At 56.0% G+C, this 14,312-nt stretch overlaps 1 protein-coding gene across 1 annotated transcript; it reads left to right on the plus strand.

Moving 5' to 3' along the window:
• Window positions 1-345: 345 nt before the first annotated feature.
• LOC102574339 (C-type lectin lectoxin-Thr1) lies at window positions 346-7,929 on the plus strand. Its single transcript, XM_059725585.1, has 7 exons — window positions 346-420; window positions 882-961; window positions 1,440-1,534; window positions 3,644-3,781; window positions 4,920-5,034; window positions 6,915-6,986; window positions 7,703-7,929. Exons 2-6 carry the CDS (start codon window positions 895-897, stop codon window positions 6,980-6,982), a joined length of 483 nt encoding a protein of 160 aa, XP_059581568.1. The 5' UTR covers window positions 346-420; window positions 882-894; the 3' UTR covers window positions 6,983-6,986; window positions 7,703-7,929.
• Window positions 7,930-14,312: the final 6,383 nt, after the last annotated feature.

Here is a 14,312-nt window from a genome sequence, read left to right on the forward strand (position 1 = left end):
TACAGGGACCTAGATAGGAGACAGGAGGAAGCTAAATAGCTCATTTTTAACAGTAAAATAGGGTTCCCCCTGCAAGGAGGTGGTGGACACTTGTGCAGTGTGTGCAAGCACACAGGCTGTCCCCAGGAGAGATGGTTCCCTCCCCTGGGTGCAAATGGGATCAGCAGTAGGTCCTGGCCAGCACCTGCAGCATTGGTGTGGAAGAGAGAGGAGGGGCAGAGAGTGGGGCAGGCAGGAGGCAGGGAGGGGCGGGGGGCAGGGGCAGATTAAGATCAGCTGAGGAGATGCGGAGCTGTGGGCTGGCCCTGCCTGCTTTGCATGTTCACACCTTTCTCTGATCCCCTCCCTCCTGCCTGCCTATAAACCCGCTGGGCTGCACCAAACCCCCTGCTCTGGACCAGACCCCAGAGAGGTGCACAGGTGAGTACTGAGCCTTGGCCCTGGCCCTTGTCCCCTCTGAGCTGGGGCCAGGCCTTAGAAGCAGCCCTGTCTGGGGTTTGGGGGGCCAAAGATGCTGTGCGTGAGGCACCCTGGGGAGGAGTCGCTGTGTCCCCATTCCCCACAGCACTGTCCTTGCACCTGGCCCTCTGGGTCAGTGCTGAGCACCCGCTCCCTGGAGACCTGCTCCCAAGGGTCCCTGCCCTGTGTTGCCCTGCAGTGCTGGAGGCAAAAGAGAAGAGGAAAGTGGAAGGCAGGGTCAGTGGGTCTGCCGCTGAAAGGACCATGGCCCCAGACACAGATCAGAGACCCCTGCCCTGTCAGGGATCTCACTGGGTCCTAGGTTTGGGGCCAGGCCAGAAACCACACCTTGGGAGGCAGGGAGAGGTCAGTGTGGGGCACAATGTGGGATCCCAGGGTCCATCTCCCCTGTCTACCTCCAGGACAAGCGAGGAGATGAGGACCACTGCCCGCCTCATCCTGTGCCTCCTGGGCTGCCTGGTGCTGAGCCCTGGGCTGGAAGGTGAGTCCGCGCCACGCTGGAGCCCCCGGGCTCTGCTTCCCTTGGCAGGGAGCGCGTTGGTCCCACTCAGGCTCTCCCGACCCCTCGGCAAGAAGGGCCCTTACCCAAAGACCCCGGATCCGGGCTGCAAAAGGGGCCAGCGTGTCCCCCCAGGAGACAGGGTCCCCTCCTCAGCACCAAGGAGAGATGCTGGACCTGAGATACCGATCTTCCCCTGCCTCTGCATCCTCCTGCCCTGAGAAATGCGACGGTGGGCTCTGGGGTCCCACCGGGGTCCCCAAATCCCTGAACTTCCTCCCAGTCACCTCCCCCAGGCATCTCCTCATGTGCCCTGTGCCTAGGGGCTGCTTTCACCCCTTCCTCCCCAGGCCTGGCTCTGCTGCCCCCGCCCTCAGTAAAGCAACCGCTCTGGGGCTGGGGGAGCCTCCACCAGGGTCTCTTTTCCCCTCACTGCCTGCCCATCACTGTCTCTGTGCAGGGACTAAGACCCAGGTCTGTCCCAATGGCTGGCTACACTTTCGCCACAAATGCTATGGATACTTCAAGGAGACGATGACCTGGGCGAATGCTGAGGTGAGCGCTGGGGGGTCTGGGTGCGGGGTGCCCGGTTGGGATAGGATGCTCTGTGGGATGGGAAGTTGGGGGCTCCCTGCATGGGCAGTCACCATGCTAGGTACAGCCAGGCTGCAGGTGGAAAGGAGCTGGCTGCCAAGGGCCCCAGCACAGCCAAGGGGCAGATGTAGGCTCCCCATGGGAACCGGCTTCTAAACTGGGCTGGACCGAGCGCAGTGCCTGCCAGCATGGAGCGCAGGGGTGTGCCTTCACCCACCTCTGCCAGGGTGAGCTGCCCTCTTCAGCGCGGCCGGGAGGCACCTCCATCCCTTACGTTCAGCCTGGGGTCCCTTGCGGCACTTAACACCCGACTTTTGTTTGCAAAATGCACAACGAGCGGCATGTCCTTTTTCTCCCATAGCGTGGCCTTCCCCTGGGCACATGGCAGCGCTCTGGGCACAGCCCTCCCTAGTCTCGTGGCAATCAGCCACTCACCCCCTAGGCACCCCCTGGAGAGAGCCCGGGGTACCGGGGGAGATGAATCTTGCCAGTTCTCTAGAGGGGCAGTCACTCTCCCTCTCTGCACACGTGTGGACAAGGAGCAGCCACAGGTGATGCCCGGGAGGTCTCACCAGGCAGTGACAATTGCACTAGGGGGAGGGGGTGGACATCCAAACAGAGGTACAGGTGCTGGCATGTCTGGACCAGTGGTTCCCTACTGGAGCAGCTCCCGGGCTCCAAGGCCCTGGGGGCAGAAGGCTTTTTTAAAGACTGACTGGAGAGATTGCCAGCGACAGACAGATCAGACAGGGGATGGAAGGGGCATTTTGGCCCAGGGACTTAAATGTATAAAACAGGTAACCTGGCACCAATGGGTTGCTCACAGAGGGCAAGTCCAGAGCCGGCAGCAAGGGCAGGTCAGAGCGACAGTCACATTTTGCTCCGGGATGAAGTTTCAGTTCCTGGTCAGAGGCGAAGTGCAGCCAAGGGGCTGCACGCAGTGTGGGACAGGACAGGCTAGTGCAGGGAAGGGCCCAGGACTAGGAGGGGAGTGTCTGGGAGAGCTCATCTCTGGTGCAGGGGCAAGTGGGAAGAGGGGTCTGAAGTGGAGGGGAGGGAAGCAGCTCCTTCCTCCTTTCACCCTGGAGCCTGTGGCAGGCCAGTAGTGGGTGTTCCTGCACTGATCTACCCCTCTCACTGTGCCTAAGCAAACACCAGTGCTTCAGCTGCCTTCCCTGGGGTGCCTATGTCCGACCAACCCCCTTCCTGGAGGACACCCGCAAGGCCGGGGTAACCGCTGCCACCACCTAGGCCTGGGTCTTTGTTAGGGCTCTGTGCAGCCCATGGTACATAGACCCTGTGGACCTTGCAGGTGCTTAACCCACCGTCATACTTTGGGGTGCTTCTTTTAGCCTGAAGCGTTCACAAGTAGCCTCATGTACAGGAGGAAGGTACAAAAAAACATGGGCTCATCTTAGCACGCGGAGCAAAGAGGAGCTAAACAGGCTTGCCTCACCCCTCTCAAGCACCCACGCAGCGAGGCATGCTATAACAGATACCTTTATTGATCAGAGAGGGGAAGAGTGAGGACAGAATACAGAACAATGGAAAATTAATAAAAACCCACTTGAACAAATCAGAATGGGCTTGTTGGCCCTTTCGATACAAGTCTCGTTCACTGAATCTTAAGATACCGGCTAATTTCAGGTAAGTCACTCACGTGTTCATCCAGAGACTGATAGAGCTCTGGAGGCTCATTTCTTGTTTCAGTGCCCCAAAATGCCTGACCCCTCCAACATGACCCCCTTGTAAAGTTTTCGGGACCTCATCACTAAGTTCCGGCCACAAATCAATATCCTCAGACCACGGCTGATGCAGGTTGGTCAGCTGGAAAAACATTGGCAACCTCAGGTAAAATGACCAGTGCCTCCCGGGTATTTGGGCGGGAAGTGGGAACAGACTCAGAGCAGGGAGGCAGACACGGAGGGTGATTTCTTCACAGCCAGGCTGGGGAGAGGCAGCAGCAGGCGCTCCCTCCCCTTCCCCTCCCGGTGCCCAGGCATTGAGGTGCTGCTCTCACTCCTCCCTGCCCTGGGAGCTGCAGACACAGCTGGTTTGCTCCTGCTGCAGGTGGAGTGTCAGAACTACTGCCCAGGGGCCCATCTCGTCTCCATTCTCAATGAGGCAGAAACAAATGTCCTCGCTAGATACATCTCAACAAACAGCCCTGCTGGGAACGTCTGGATCGGGCTTCATGATGCGTCTGGGGTGAGTGCCTGCTGCCCCTGTCCACCTGCCGTGGCCCTCCCCAGTTCTGGATGGCTCCTTTCAGTCCCCAGGGCCTCTGCAGAGGCTCCCTGTGCATGGGCTGCCCAACCTGGGGCTTCCCTCCTCCCGCTGCTCACCCTTGGGCAGGCAAGACTGGGAGTCCTGGGGTCGGTGGGAGGGAGGGGGAGTCCTGTGGTGCTGCCCTGCACAGGACCGGGCTGAGGGTTTCTGCTGCGTCTGGTTTCTGACTAGTGACTGTGTCCTGCAAGTAGGGGCTGGACCCGGTTCCCTCCCTCCAGGATACAGCACCTCATTGCTGGGGCCAGAGTCGGGCTCCCTCTTGCTCTGTATTTGTCTGACCCAAGCCACTGCCCTTCCCCTGCCCAGGGCAGTGCTTCACAAGGTGTGGCGCAGGGCAGGGCCACCCCAGTGTGGTGCCGGCTGGTGGCTAAGGGCTGTGCTGGGAGGGAGAGGGGTGGGCTTAGCTCCTTCAGGCTGCAGGGAACATCCCAGGTCTCCTCCTTGCTGGACAAATGATCTAGCCCCACGGCTCTGGTGCCAGCAGTGGGCAGTCCCATTGCTACCCCGGGGTCAAGCGTGTCCGTGGGCACTGAGCGCAAGGTGAGCTATGGGAGTTAGGGACACCTGCTGGATCCTGCCCCCGGGACAGTGACTCCGAGGCTGTGCTTGAGCAAAGGGCTGAGGGGGCTGATGCACCGAAATGCCTGGCACAGTCTGTACAGGGCCGTTGTAAGTGTGGGAGCAGCTGAATTCAGAGGCGCAGGGATGCTTTTGCTACAAGTCAGAGCCATGTGCAGCCACTCAGGTGCCAAAGAAATGAGGCTGGTTCTGTGCATTGGCCGTGTGGGCCAAGGGGCTAAAATCCTGCTTCAAGGGCATGTGAGGTTGGACACTTCTTGGCTGGCTCCAGCCCTAAACAAGGTTTGTGTGTCAGCTCCATCAGTGTCCCTGGGCCTGTGCCCTGATGCTGCCTTTTGTCCATCCCCTCCTTACAGCCCTTTTCCATCTCTCCCCACACAGCTTGGGCTATTCTGGGTATAATGATTTTTGGGGGTACCCACAGCCCATATTTCCAAAGGATGTCCCCTCCCTAACATTTCCCTCCTCCTGCTTACAGAACAGAAAGTGGCAATGGACAGATAGCTCCATCTCCAACTATAAAGCTTGGGCACCAGGGGAACCTAACAATTGGAAGGGGAATGAGCGCTGCGCAGAGCTCTTAGCTTCATCAGGTAAGCAGAGGCCCTGATTCACAAGGCTTGGCAGCCTAATGGACACCCCGTTAGTGGCCAGTGGCAGGAAAAGGGCCTGCTTTCTCACAGGATTTACCCCAGGCTGCAATAATTGACAGGATGTGCATGAATGCACATGCATGTTCACACGATATACACATGCATGTGGAGGCCATCCATCCTGGGGTAGGTGACTGGTGTCTGTAAAAGGGCAGTAATGGCCAGGAGCAGCTGTTGTGCCACTGTGCTACTATGTGGTGTTGGTGGCTACAGATGAGGATGCAGGCCTCTCTGACCAGCTCCTGTTCACCTGCTCTGGTCCTTGCGGGTGCAGAGCTGGAAAAGCCATGACAATATGGATTGGCATCAGGAGGGTCATAGATTCATAAATTCATGGATGTTAGGGTCGGAAGGGACCTCAATAGATCATCGAGTCCGACCCCCTGCATAGGCAGGAAAGAGTGCTGGGTCTAGATGACCCCAGCTAGATACTCATCTAACCTCCTCTTGAAGACCCCCAGGGTAGGGTCAGTCCATGGCTACCCTCCCAGCATTAGACGCCACCCCCTGCTGACCATGCCCAGCCGGAGTCTCCATGGGACTGACAGAGCGATCTGTGCATGCAAGAACAATGGGACGTAATTCTGACACCGGCCAGAGAGACACGCAGGCCCATGGCAGGACACTTCTGCCCCTGGGCACTGCTTCACTGACCTCAGGGCAGCTGCTCTCTTGCAGTGAACTTTTGAACACCAGCTTGAATGGGAAGTTTCCAAGTAAGAAATTGTCCGCACACTGGACTGTGTTAGGTGAGGTTTAAATGGGGGTTGCGGGTTCTTACCCCATCCCCTGGGTTAGCTTCCATGACTGGCTCTGTGTCTGTGGGTCAGGGGCTTGTTTGCTTCTCCCAGCACTGTCCCTCTCCCTTCCCTCTCCCTCCTCTTTTCCCACTTTTTGTGTTCAGATCAGTCCTCCACTTCCTACCCTGCTCCATGCTGTCCTCTCACAGTCCCCACAGAACAAGTTCACCAAACCTTGTCCTCATTGTCTATATAATTTAGTTATATCTATATTGTCTTCATCTGTGCAAGTGTGCAGGGGTCTTGGACTGTGCAGAAAGGGGCTTGCACATGGTGGCACCAGTGCAAACACCCTTGATTCTGGCTGTGTGGAAGAGACAAGGAAGCTCCTGTAGGGAGCAAGAGAGGGAGAAGGCACTGTCAGAGCCATGGCTGCAGGGAGGCCTGAAGAAGAGAGAAAAAGGAAACAAGGTGGTCCCTAGTACCTAATTGCAGAAGCCAGGGCTGGAGCAGTGGTTGGATGGTGTGTGTGCGTGTGTGTGCAGGGCCTGGGTCACTGACTGCACTGCACGTGTGTGTGCCAGTGTGAAGAAGCCAGGAGACAGTGCAAGACCCGGGTGTCTAGAGAGAGGGCTGGGGGTTGGCAGTGTCTGGCTGGAAAAGCAGAGCTGGGCACGGAGCGAGGGAGCTGTGCGCTGCTGTGGGACGTCGCCATGTCCAGGGAACAGGACTCAGTGCAGCCTCCTTGCAACAACACCGGACGGCACCAAAGGACCCAACTCCTGTCCTTGGTTCCTTTCTTTCTGGTAACAGGCTTGTGGGCACCATGTCCTCTCCCAGGGACCGGGCAAAGGGCAGCAGTTTGTCATAAGTGCACCCAGAGCCTGGTCTGCTGTTCCCGCCGCTCCTCTCATGGGTGTGGGGCCTGTCCCCTCCACCCCTGGGTGTTCAGGGCACTGTCTCCACTCTGCCTTGCCCCAGGGTCAAGGACAGGAGCTCAGATCAGGTCCCAGAGCAGGGGTTGGAGTGGGGGGCCCAGCCTGTCCCCCTCCCCTTGGTAACTGCTGTGTTGCCTCCTAGGGTATAAGCTATGGAATGATGTTTCCTGCAAAATAAGTAGAGGCTTCATCTGCAAGTACCAGCTCTAAGCAGGTGAGACTTCTGTGCACTGTAGCAGTAACCCCTTCCTGAGGGTGGGTGCATCATGCCCCTTGCACATGCAGGATCGACTGCCTCAGGAGATGGTTTTGTGAGGCTGGATCCCATGAGCCTTGCTGTAGGTTGCAGTGATCCATGCTGTGGGTGTGAAACCCCCTTTCGAAGAGCTGAGACATTCGTGTCAGCTCTGCTCACCCCTCCCCTGCCCCGTGTCACCCAGGCTCACTCTCTCATCTCCCAGACATGGCAGTGTAATTGCAATGGCCATGAACACTCTCGCGTGCAGGCAGCTGCCTGTGCATGAATGCGTGTCACCTTCCCCATTGCCCTCTCTGCATGGGCAGGCCCCCTTTCCTGCCCCGTCCCCAGCTGGATGGGGCAGGAGGGTGCTGCCAGGGGCTCCTCAGGCTTGGAGCAGTCTTTAAGCAGCTGCGTTCACAGCTCCTCTGCCCTTGTCCCGAGAAAGCAGCCCTCCCTGCCCGCAGGGAGGAAGGACACAGGGGGAGGCACTGGAGTGGGAGCAGGAGCCTGGGTTGGACTTGGACCCAGGTTGCCCTGGGATGGGTGGTTTCAGGGGCCCACATGGAGACCTTTGCAGAGGCCAGGGGTTTCTAGACAGGGATTTCCAGACAGAGCTGCCCCTGCCCTGGGATCATCACGCCCATTCGAAGGGTCTCCCCAATGGCTCACAGTGACAATTGCTCTTGCAGGAGTACACCAGCTCCTGGGACGTGAGTGCATTGCATCCGGCAGCTCTTCCAGGGAGTCCCATCCTGCAACCAGCCTGCTGTGCCCCCTCCCCACACTGCTGTGCCCATCCGTGCCAGTCCCGCTATCCTCTGCCTCCTCTCGCTCTGCTGGGCTCCCACATCTCTCCTCCCTTCCTCTGCATGGTCCCAGCACAAGGCAGTGATAATAAATCTCCCCTTAGCATTCAGTCCCGTGTGTGTCTCCTGTGGGCCCTGACTGCCTGCGAAGGGGAAGGGGCCACGTGTCTCCGATGACTGTGCCGGGAGCTCCCCTTACCCAGCGACTTGAGGGGAAGGGAGGCAATGGGGAGAGATGGGGAGGGCCGTGGCATAGTGGTTATCCTGCGCGGCATTGCCACCTGCCCTTGCACCTGGCTGCCGTCGGCACTTTTCTGCCTTTCCCCTGGTCAGACCACAGGTCTCCAGCCCGGGGTCTGTGCAAGGAGGCCCATGGGGAGGGACGGAAAGTGCAAGGGTCTTACCCAGCATCACAGAGGTGTGAGGAAGGGAGGCAGGGCTGGGTGGAAACACGGACCATGGCAGGTGTGTGTCACGGGTGCAGTGGGAGCAGGGAGCTGCACACCTGCCATGGGGGAGCAACCATCAGTGCGTGTCCATGGTGCCGCGATGGGGTTGGGGTCGATGCAGGGGCTGTGCTCCCGGGGTCCATGGCCCTGCACTGGGCTCCTGTGCTCACGGGGCAGGTGCCTGTGCAGGGCAAAGGTGTGTGATGTTCTCCTGCTGCAAATAGGTGCCCAGAGCTCCCAGGGGTACTGGGAGCAGCAGGGCTTGGGTCCCAGGCAGGGTAGGGCTCCTGGGCCCTTCCTGCTTTCTCCCCAGGTGTCCTGACGTGGGCCAGTGACTCCTGTGGTGACAGGAGCCCATTTGTCTGCCATGTGTAGCTCTGGGGAGTAGCTCTCCTGTGCTCGGAGGGCTCCTGGCTCCTGTGGGGACCTGGCCCCTGCTGCTTCCTCACAGCAAACATGCCCCTGATCCCAGCTGCAGTGATCCCTCTCCCACACATCCCTGTGTTAGTTCAGGCATCTGGCATGCTCTCCTCCGCTGCTCTTCTCTATGTCTCTCATCTTGACCCTGGTCTCAGCACAGCTGGGTCAGGAACACTTTCACATGAGAAACCAGCCCCAACTTCTTGCCACATTAGGATTTCTCTCCATGTTTGGTCTTTGGAGCCTCAACTGGGGGACCTTGGGGGTATCTATCATGGAGGCTGGGGGTGTGAGGGCCGAACAGGGCTGAGGAGGGCAACACTGTGGGGAGTCCCCGGCAAAGGGGCTGTGGTGTTAGGGGCACAGGCATGTGGTCCCTGGGGTAGGAGGAAGGATGCTCCGTTGTGCCCCTGTCTGATCGGTGTCTGCGCCCGAGGGGCCAGTTGCTCTCACTTGTCGGTAGATGAACACAGACGTGTGACTTGTCCAGTCTGCACTGAGAGACGGAGGGGAAAATGCTCTCACAGGGGTCGTGCCATTGCTACGTAACAGGCCGTTGACGGGGCACTTAGGAGCCAGGTGTCCTCCATCGGGCTCTGCCTAAACTCTTGGGGAAGATTGTTGCAACACGGACCCCCATATTTGTAGTTCAGATTATCCCCCCACGAGGGGAGGCAGGATTCAAAAAGCAGTTCAGGAATCCAGGAGAGATGAAGGCTCCCCTTAAAACCGGAGCATCTTGCTGCCCCTGGGGTGAAAAGAGAGATGTGTGTGCTGCATGGCAAGGGTTGGGAGAGCCTGCAATGTGAACCCACCCTGTGGTTGCCTGCTGGACGTAGGGTGGCCATCGAGGGACCTCAAGAACACAGGACAGCTGCATTCAGGGCAACTCCACCACCATGAACGTCGTGTCTCCTGAGGCTGGGGGGCACGGCGAGCTCTCACAGGCGGCGGTGTCAATGTTGGGGGCATGGAGGTGGCGAGCGGGAAGATCCCACAGGTGGCCAGGGTGGGAGGGAGGGTGCCGAGCAGCAAAAAATAGAGGCCATAAAGGCGTCTGGTTTTGAGAATTTGTGCTTTGCTGGGTTCTTCATGAAAACAGCTTCTGCTGACTGCAAGATGCTGGGCCTGCATGGGATAGCTGCAGCCTGCAAGTGTGTGATGAGAGCCCTCCCTCCGTTTGTCAGGCATAAGTTGTGGTGACTGGTTATTCATTATAACTAATTAATTAGGGATTTAATACATTGAGTATTTAACATGGCGTCTACATTATTAGCTTTGTATTCATTGATTTGAACATCCTTTAGGTGTAAATAGTTATCAACTGTTATTCTTGTATAGACTCATCCTTGTGCATTGTAAATAGAGAATTTCAAATGTTTGATATTTTTCACTGTTCATTTGCACATAACAATTTTCCTCTGTATACAATTCAATTCTGTAAATAGTTATTTATAGTTTCCATTGTAAAGGGACCCTCTCCTCTCAGGGAGCCTCTGGCCACTCCTAGGTGAGCTGGTCAGGGGGACTGCTACTTGACACCCCAGGTCCCGAACAATTGGACATGGCCATGGTTAGCAGTGCACGCTGAGGGTTACACCTGTAAACCGGGAAAGAAAATCCAACAAAATTGCTAGGGTAGGGCAGGTTGGGCAGCTGTGCCCTCACAGGGAACCTCTGTCTCCTGTCTCTTGCCCCTTGGAGAAGACTATGAAATAACTCCATCCCAGCCCCCTCTTTTTGGGTTGTGTTTTCTTCTTCTCTCTCTCTCTCTCTGTCCAGGTGTCTATCAAAATGGTTGCTATGGGATGCCCCGGGGAAGGGGAAATTTCCTCTTCTTGTATCCTGATGTATTGTTAAACTTCCTGCCTTTGACCTGGGAGGGGGTTCCTAAGGCAGTGGTCCCTCCTCAAGGTGGGGGCTGACTGGTCAGCATCAGAGATGCTCAGAAAATACCTGAGGTTGGTTGGGTCCAGGTGGTGAGGTCAGTCAGGTTATAAAGAGGGTCCCTCTATAGTGGGGCAGAGAGAGAGCTTCTGGTCACTGCATCAAGCCAAGGCCTCCAGAGCAAACTCAATGAGTCTCTGGATGAACTTGTTGTGGTGGGCCAGTAGGGGGAGCTCCTGCATTGAGCCTCCAACCTCACCACGCCCGTCCACCTTCCAGACTCCATGTGTGTCTCCAGGGGTGCCTAAGCCCTGACAGACCTCCTTTCGAGCCCCACCGCAGAGTCCAGGGGTAACGTGTGCTGCCACCACCCCAAGAAGAGACTGTCTGGGGCCTGCGTCCTCGGGGAAATACAGGCATTCCCCCAAGTTGGGGGCCAAAAAGGATAGTCTCCCTTAGTAAGCAGACCCAAGGGGCCTCCTAGGCATAATTAAACCCACCCCTCAATAAGTCTCCTACACCGGTCACAAAGGAGAACTTTATTGGTTACAGAGGGTAGGGGTAGACTAGGGTACAGGGTAGAGCAATATCAGAGAAATCCCATCGAGCAAACTCCTGTGGCTGGAGTAGCCTTTGATCTCACATCTGAGTTACTGCAAGCTATATATCTAGTTGGATCTCAGGTAGCTTACTCACAAGTATCATCTGGAGGCTGTTGGAGATTCCGTCTGGAGGCAGGCAGCTCCTTGATCATGAAATTTGAGAGATAGAGCAAGTTTTAGATGGTACAGCTCTTCTTTGTTCCTGAGTATCCCTCATGGCTGCTGGCCCTGTCCTCCTGGCAGTCCTTAACGTATATAGCCCTTATGACCTCATTTACCTGGTCCAATGGAGGCCAGCACCTGTTGGCTGTCAGCCAACCAATTTGAAATACATCACTAGTTGCCGGGCAGACTCTAGCCTACCAGGAAGGAAGCCCCTCACCCAGGTATATGATGCCAGTCTTGTCGGCAGAGGGAGCAGGTTTCCCCCTCCCTCAGGAATGTATCCAGCTCAGGTTACCCAAAGAGATAGGGTAAGGATGTGTCCTCTGCTGGGCCCATCCTAATCACCATTGTCACACAGCAGAGTTTTGGGGGGAGAAACAAAGGTGGCTTTCTGCCACACTTGTGAGTAACTTACCTGAGATGTAACTAGGAATTAAGAATCTAGTGCTTTAGTCACGTGTCAAAAGGCAACACGCCACTTCTGTTTGCTCAGGGTTTGTCTGTTGATACTTGCCTGAGCTGTGCCTCTCCCCATGCCTACCCTCTCCCGTAAATTAAACTATCCAGTATAGCAAGCCTTGTTGTACCTGCTTGAGAGAGATTAGGTAAACCTTCTAGCTCCCTCTTGCTCGGCTGCCTAAGGAAGACTAGTGTTAATGCTCCAGGATAATTCCATGGTGAGTTAAGCACCCACAAGTTCTACAAGGCCTGTGTACCTTGGAGGGGCACAGAGCCCTGACAAAGACCGGACCCTAGGTGATAGCCGCAGATACCCCAAGCTTGTGGATGTGCTCCAGGAAGGGGGTCGACTGGATGTAGGTGCCCAAGGGGAACTGGCCCGCCACACATGGTAGTAGCCGTGGGATCTCACAGCCTCTTGTCTGGAAGGTGTAATTTTGGGGAAGGAGGTAGAGTCACTGAAACCCCTTGAGCAAACTAGTCTTTAATTTGGCATTGGGTCAGCTGCACAGGGTAGCTAGCTAAGATGGCTGACCAGTATGACCACCTGACCTTGGATGGCCTGGTGAAGGCAATGAAAAGGAGAGACCTCCAAATTAAAAAGGGGCAAATGAAACAGGTCCTGATTAAAGCCCTGTGGGATGATGATCAAGTCCAAGGGACCTCCCTCCCCGCTTCCGAGTGGGGATGAAGCTTCTTCCAACAGGCTTCCTGATGAGAACTCCAAGGAGCAGTCTCCCCTCCCGACCCAAGAGCTGAACTCCAGAAATACAGGATGGAGCTAGCTGAAAAAGAGGCACAGCACCAACATGAGGCCAAACAACACAAGCACGATGAGTGCAAGCTTGAGCTCGAGTGGCGCAGGATGGAGCCTCACAAGCTGGAGCTAGACAGCAAACAGTGTGGCTAGTTAGCCTTTGATCACGCATCTCCTTTACTGCAAGCTATATATCTAGATTGGTTCCCAGTAGTTTACTCACAAGCATCATCCAGAGCCTGGCTGAGCTTTCCTCTGGAGGCAGCAGTTCCTGGTGTGTCAGTCAGTTATATGAAAGAGAGAGAGCGAGCTGCAGCTGCTGAGCGGCTGTGTGTGTCTTCATCATGGCTGCCCCCTCCCCTGGGCAGTCTTAGCTAATCTGGACCTTTGGGGCCCAATGAAGGCCAGGTGTTGTTGGGTATTAACCAATCAATTTAAAAAGTATCACTGGTCAACTCGGAGATGGACATCTCCTGAGCCACTACCCCTCTGCCATGAGGTCACTGCTTAGAACAACAGAGAAGTTAAACCCACACTCTGGTTACCTGCAGTTTCTCCCATCTGCAGTAACCATGGCAACCAAATTGACAGACAGGTGATAAAACAATAGCAAGGAAAAGCCTAATAGCAGCATCTGGGAAGAGACTGAGATGACATTTTGCCAGTCTCCACTTGCAAACTCGCCACCCTGAAACAACTCGTCATCAGAAGTCCCTCGAAGTCGAGGATGACGTCCATCAAGCTTGATGGGTCCTCAGCTGGCTGAGGAGCCCAATTCTGGATACACACATTCTTTGGCAATGCGGGCATGTTGTTGTGAGGGGGAGTGGGATTCGCAGCCCTGGGGTTGGTCTCCTTCTCCTTCCTCTGCCGCCGCTGTTTCACCTCAGCATTGAGTCGTTGGGCCTTGAAGTGGTGCGTGGCATGGTGGACCAGGTGCAGTCAAACCAAATGGTCAGTAACTTGCTCCTCCCAGCCATTGGTGTTGATGCGTCTGTGCTTGAGGGTGACCTTGAGTGTGTCTTTCAAAGATTCATAGACATTCCGGCTGGAAGGGACCTTGGAAGATCTTGGAGTCCAGCCCCCTGCCCCAGGGGCAGGAATTCAGCAGGGGTCATAGGATCCCAGCAAGATAAACATCCAAATGTCTCTAGAAGGCATTTAAAGTAGGTGCTTGAACCACCTCCAGCAGCAGTCTATTCCAGACCTTGGGGGCTCAGACACCAAAGAAGTATTTCCTTATGTCCAGGCGGAAACACTTGCAGCGGAGTTTGTGGGTTTTACTAGCCGCAGCATCACATTGCAGGCTCATGTTCATCTTGTGGTTAATCATGACCCTCAAGTCCCTTTTGTCTGTAGTGCTAACCAGCGGAGCACTGCCGAGCCTATATGCATGCTGCAGGTTTTTCTTCCCTAGGTCGAGAACCTTGCATTTTTCAGTGTTAAACACCATCAGGTTCTCATCCGCCCATTTGCTGAGTCTGTCGAGGTCTGCCTGGATCGCTCTCCTGTCCTCAGGTGTGGACACTTTACCCCAGAGTTTGGTGTCATCGGTGAGCTTGGCCTGTCCACTTCTGACATCAGTGTCCACATCATTATTGAAGATGTTGAATAGTATAGGCCCTAGAACAGAGACTTGAGGGACCCCACTGGTCACAGCGCACCAAGACGATTGGCTCCCATCGACCACCACCCTCTGGGTCCAACCACGGAACCAAATCCCCAGCCAGTGGATCATGGTGAGGTTGAGGCCA

Source organism: Alligator mississippiensis, chromosome 4 (assembly GCF_030867095.1).
Source record: "Alligator mississippiensis isolate rAllMis1 chromosome 4, rAllMis1, whole genome shotgun sequence".
NCBI lineage: Eukaryota > Metazoa > Chordata > Crocodylia > Alligatoridae > Alligator > Alligator mississippiensis.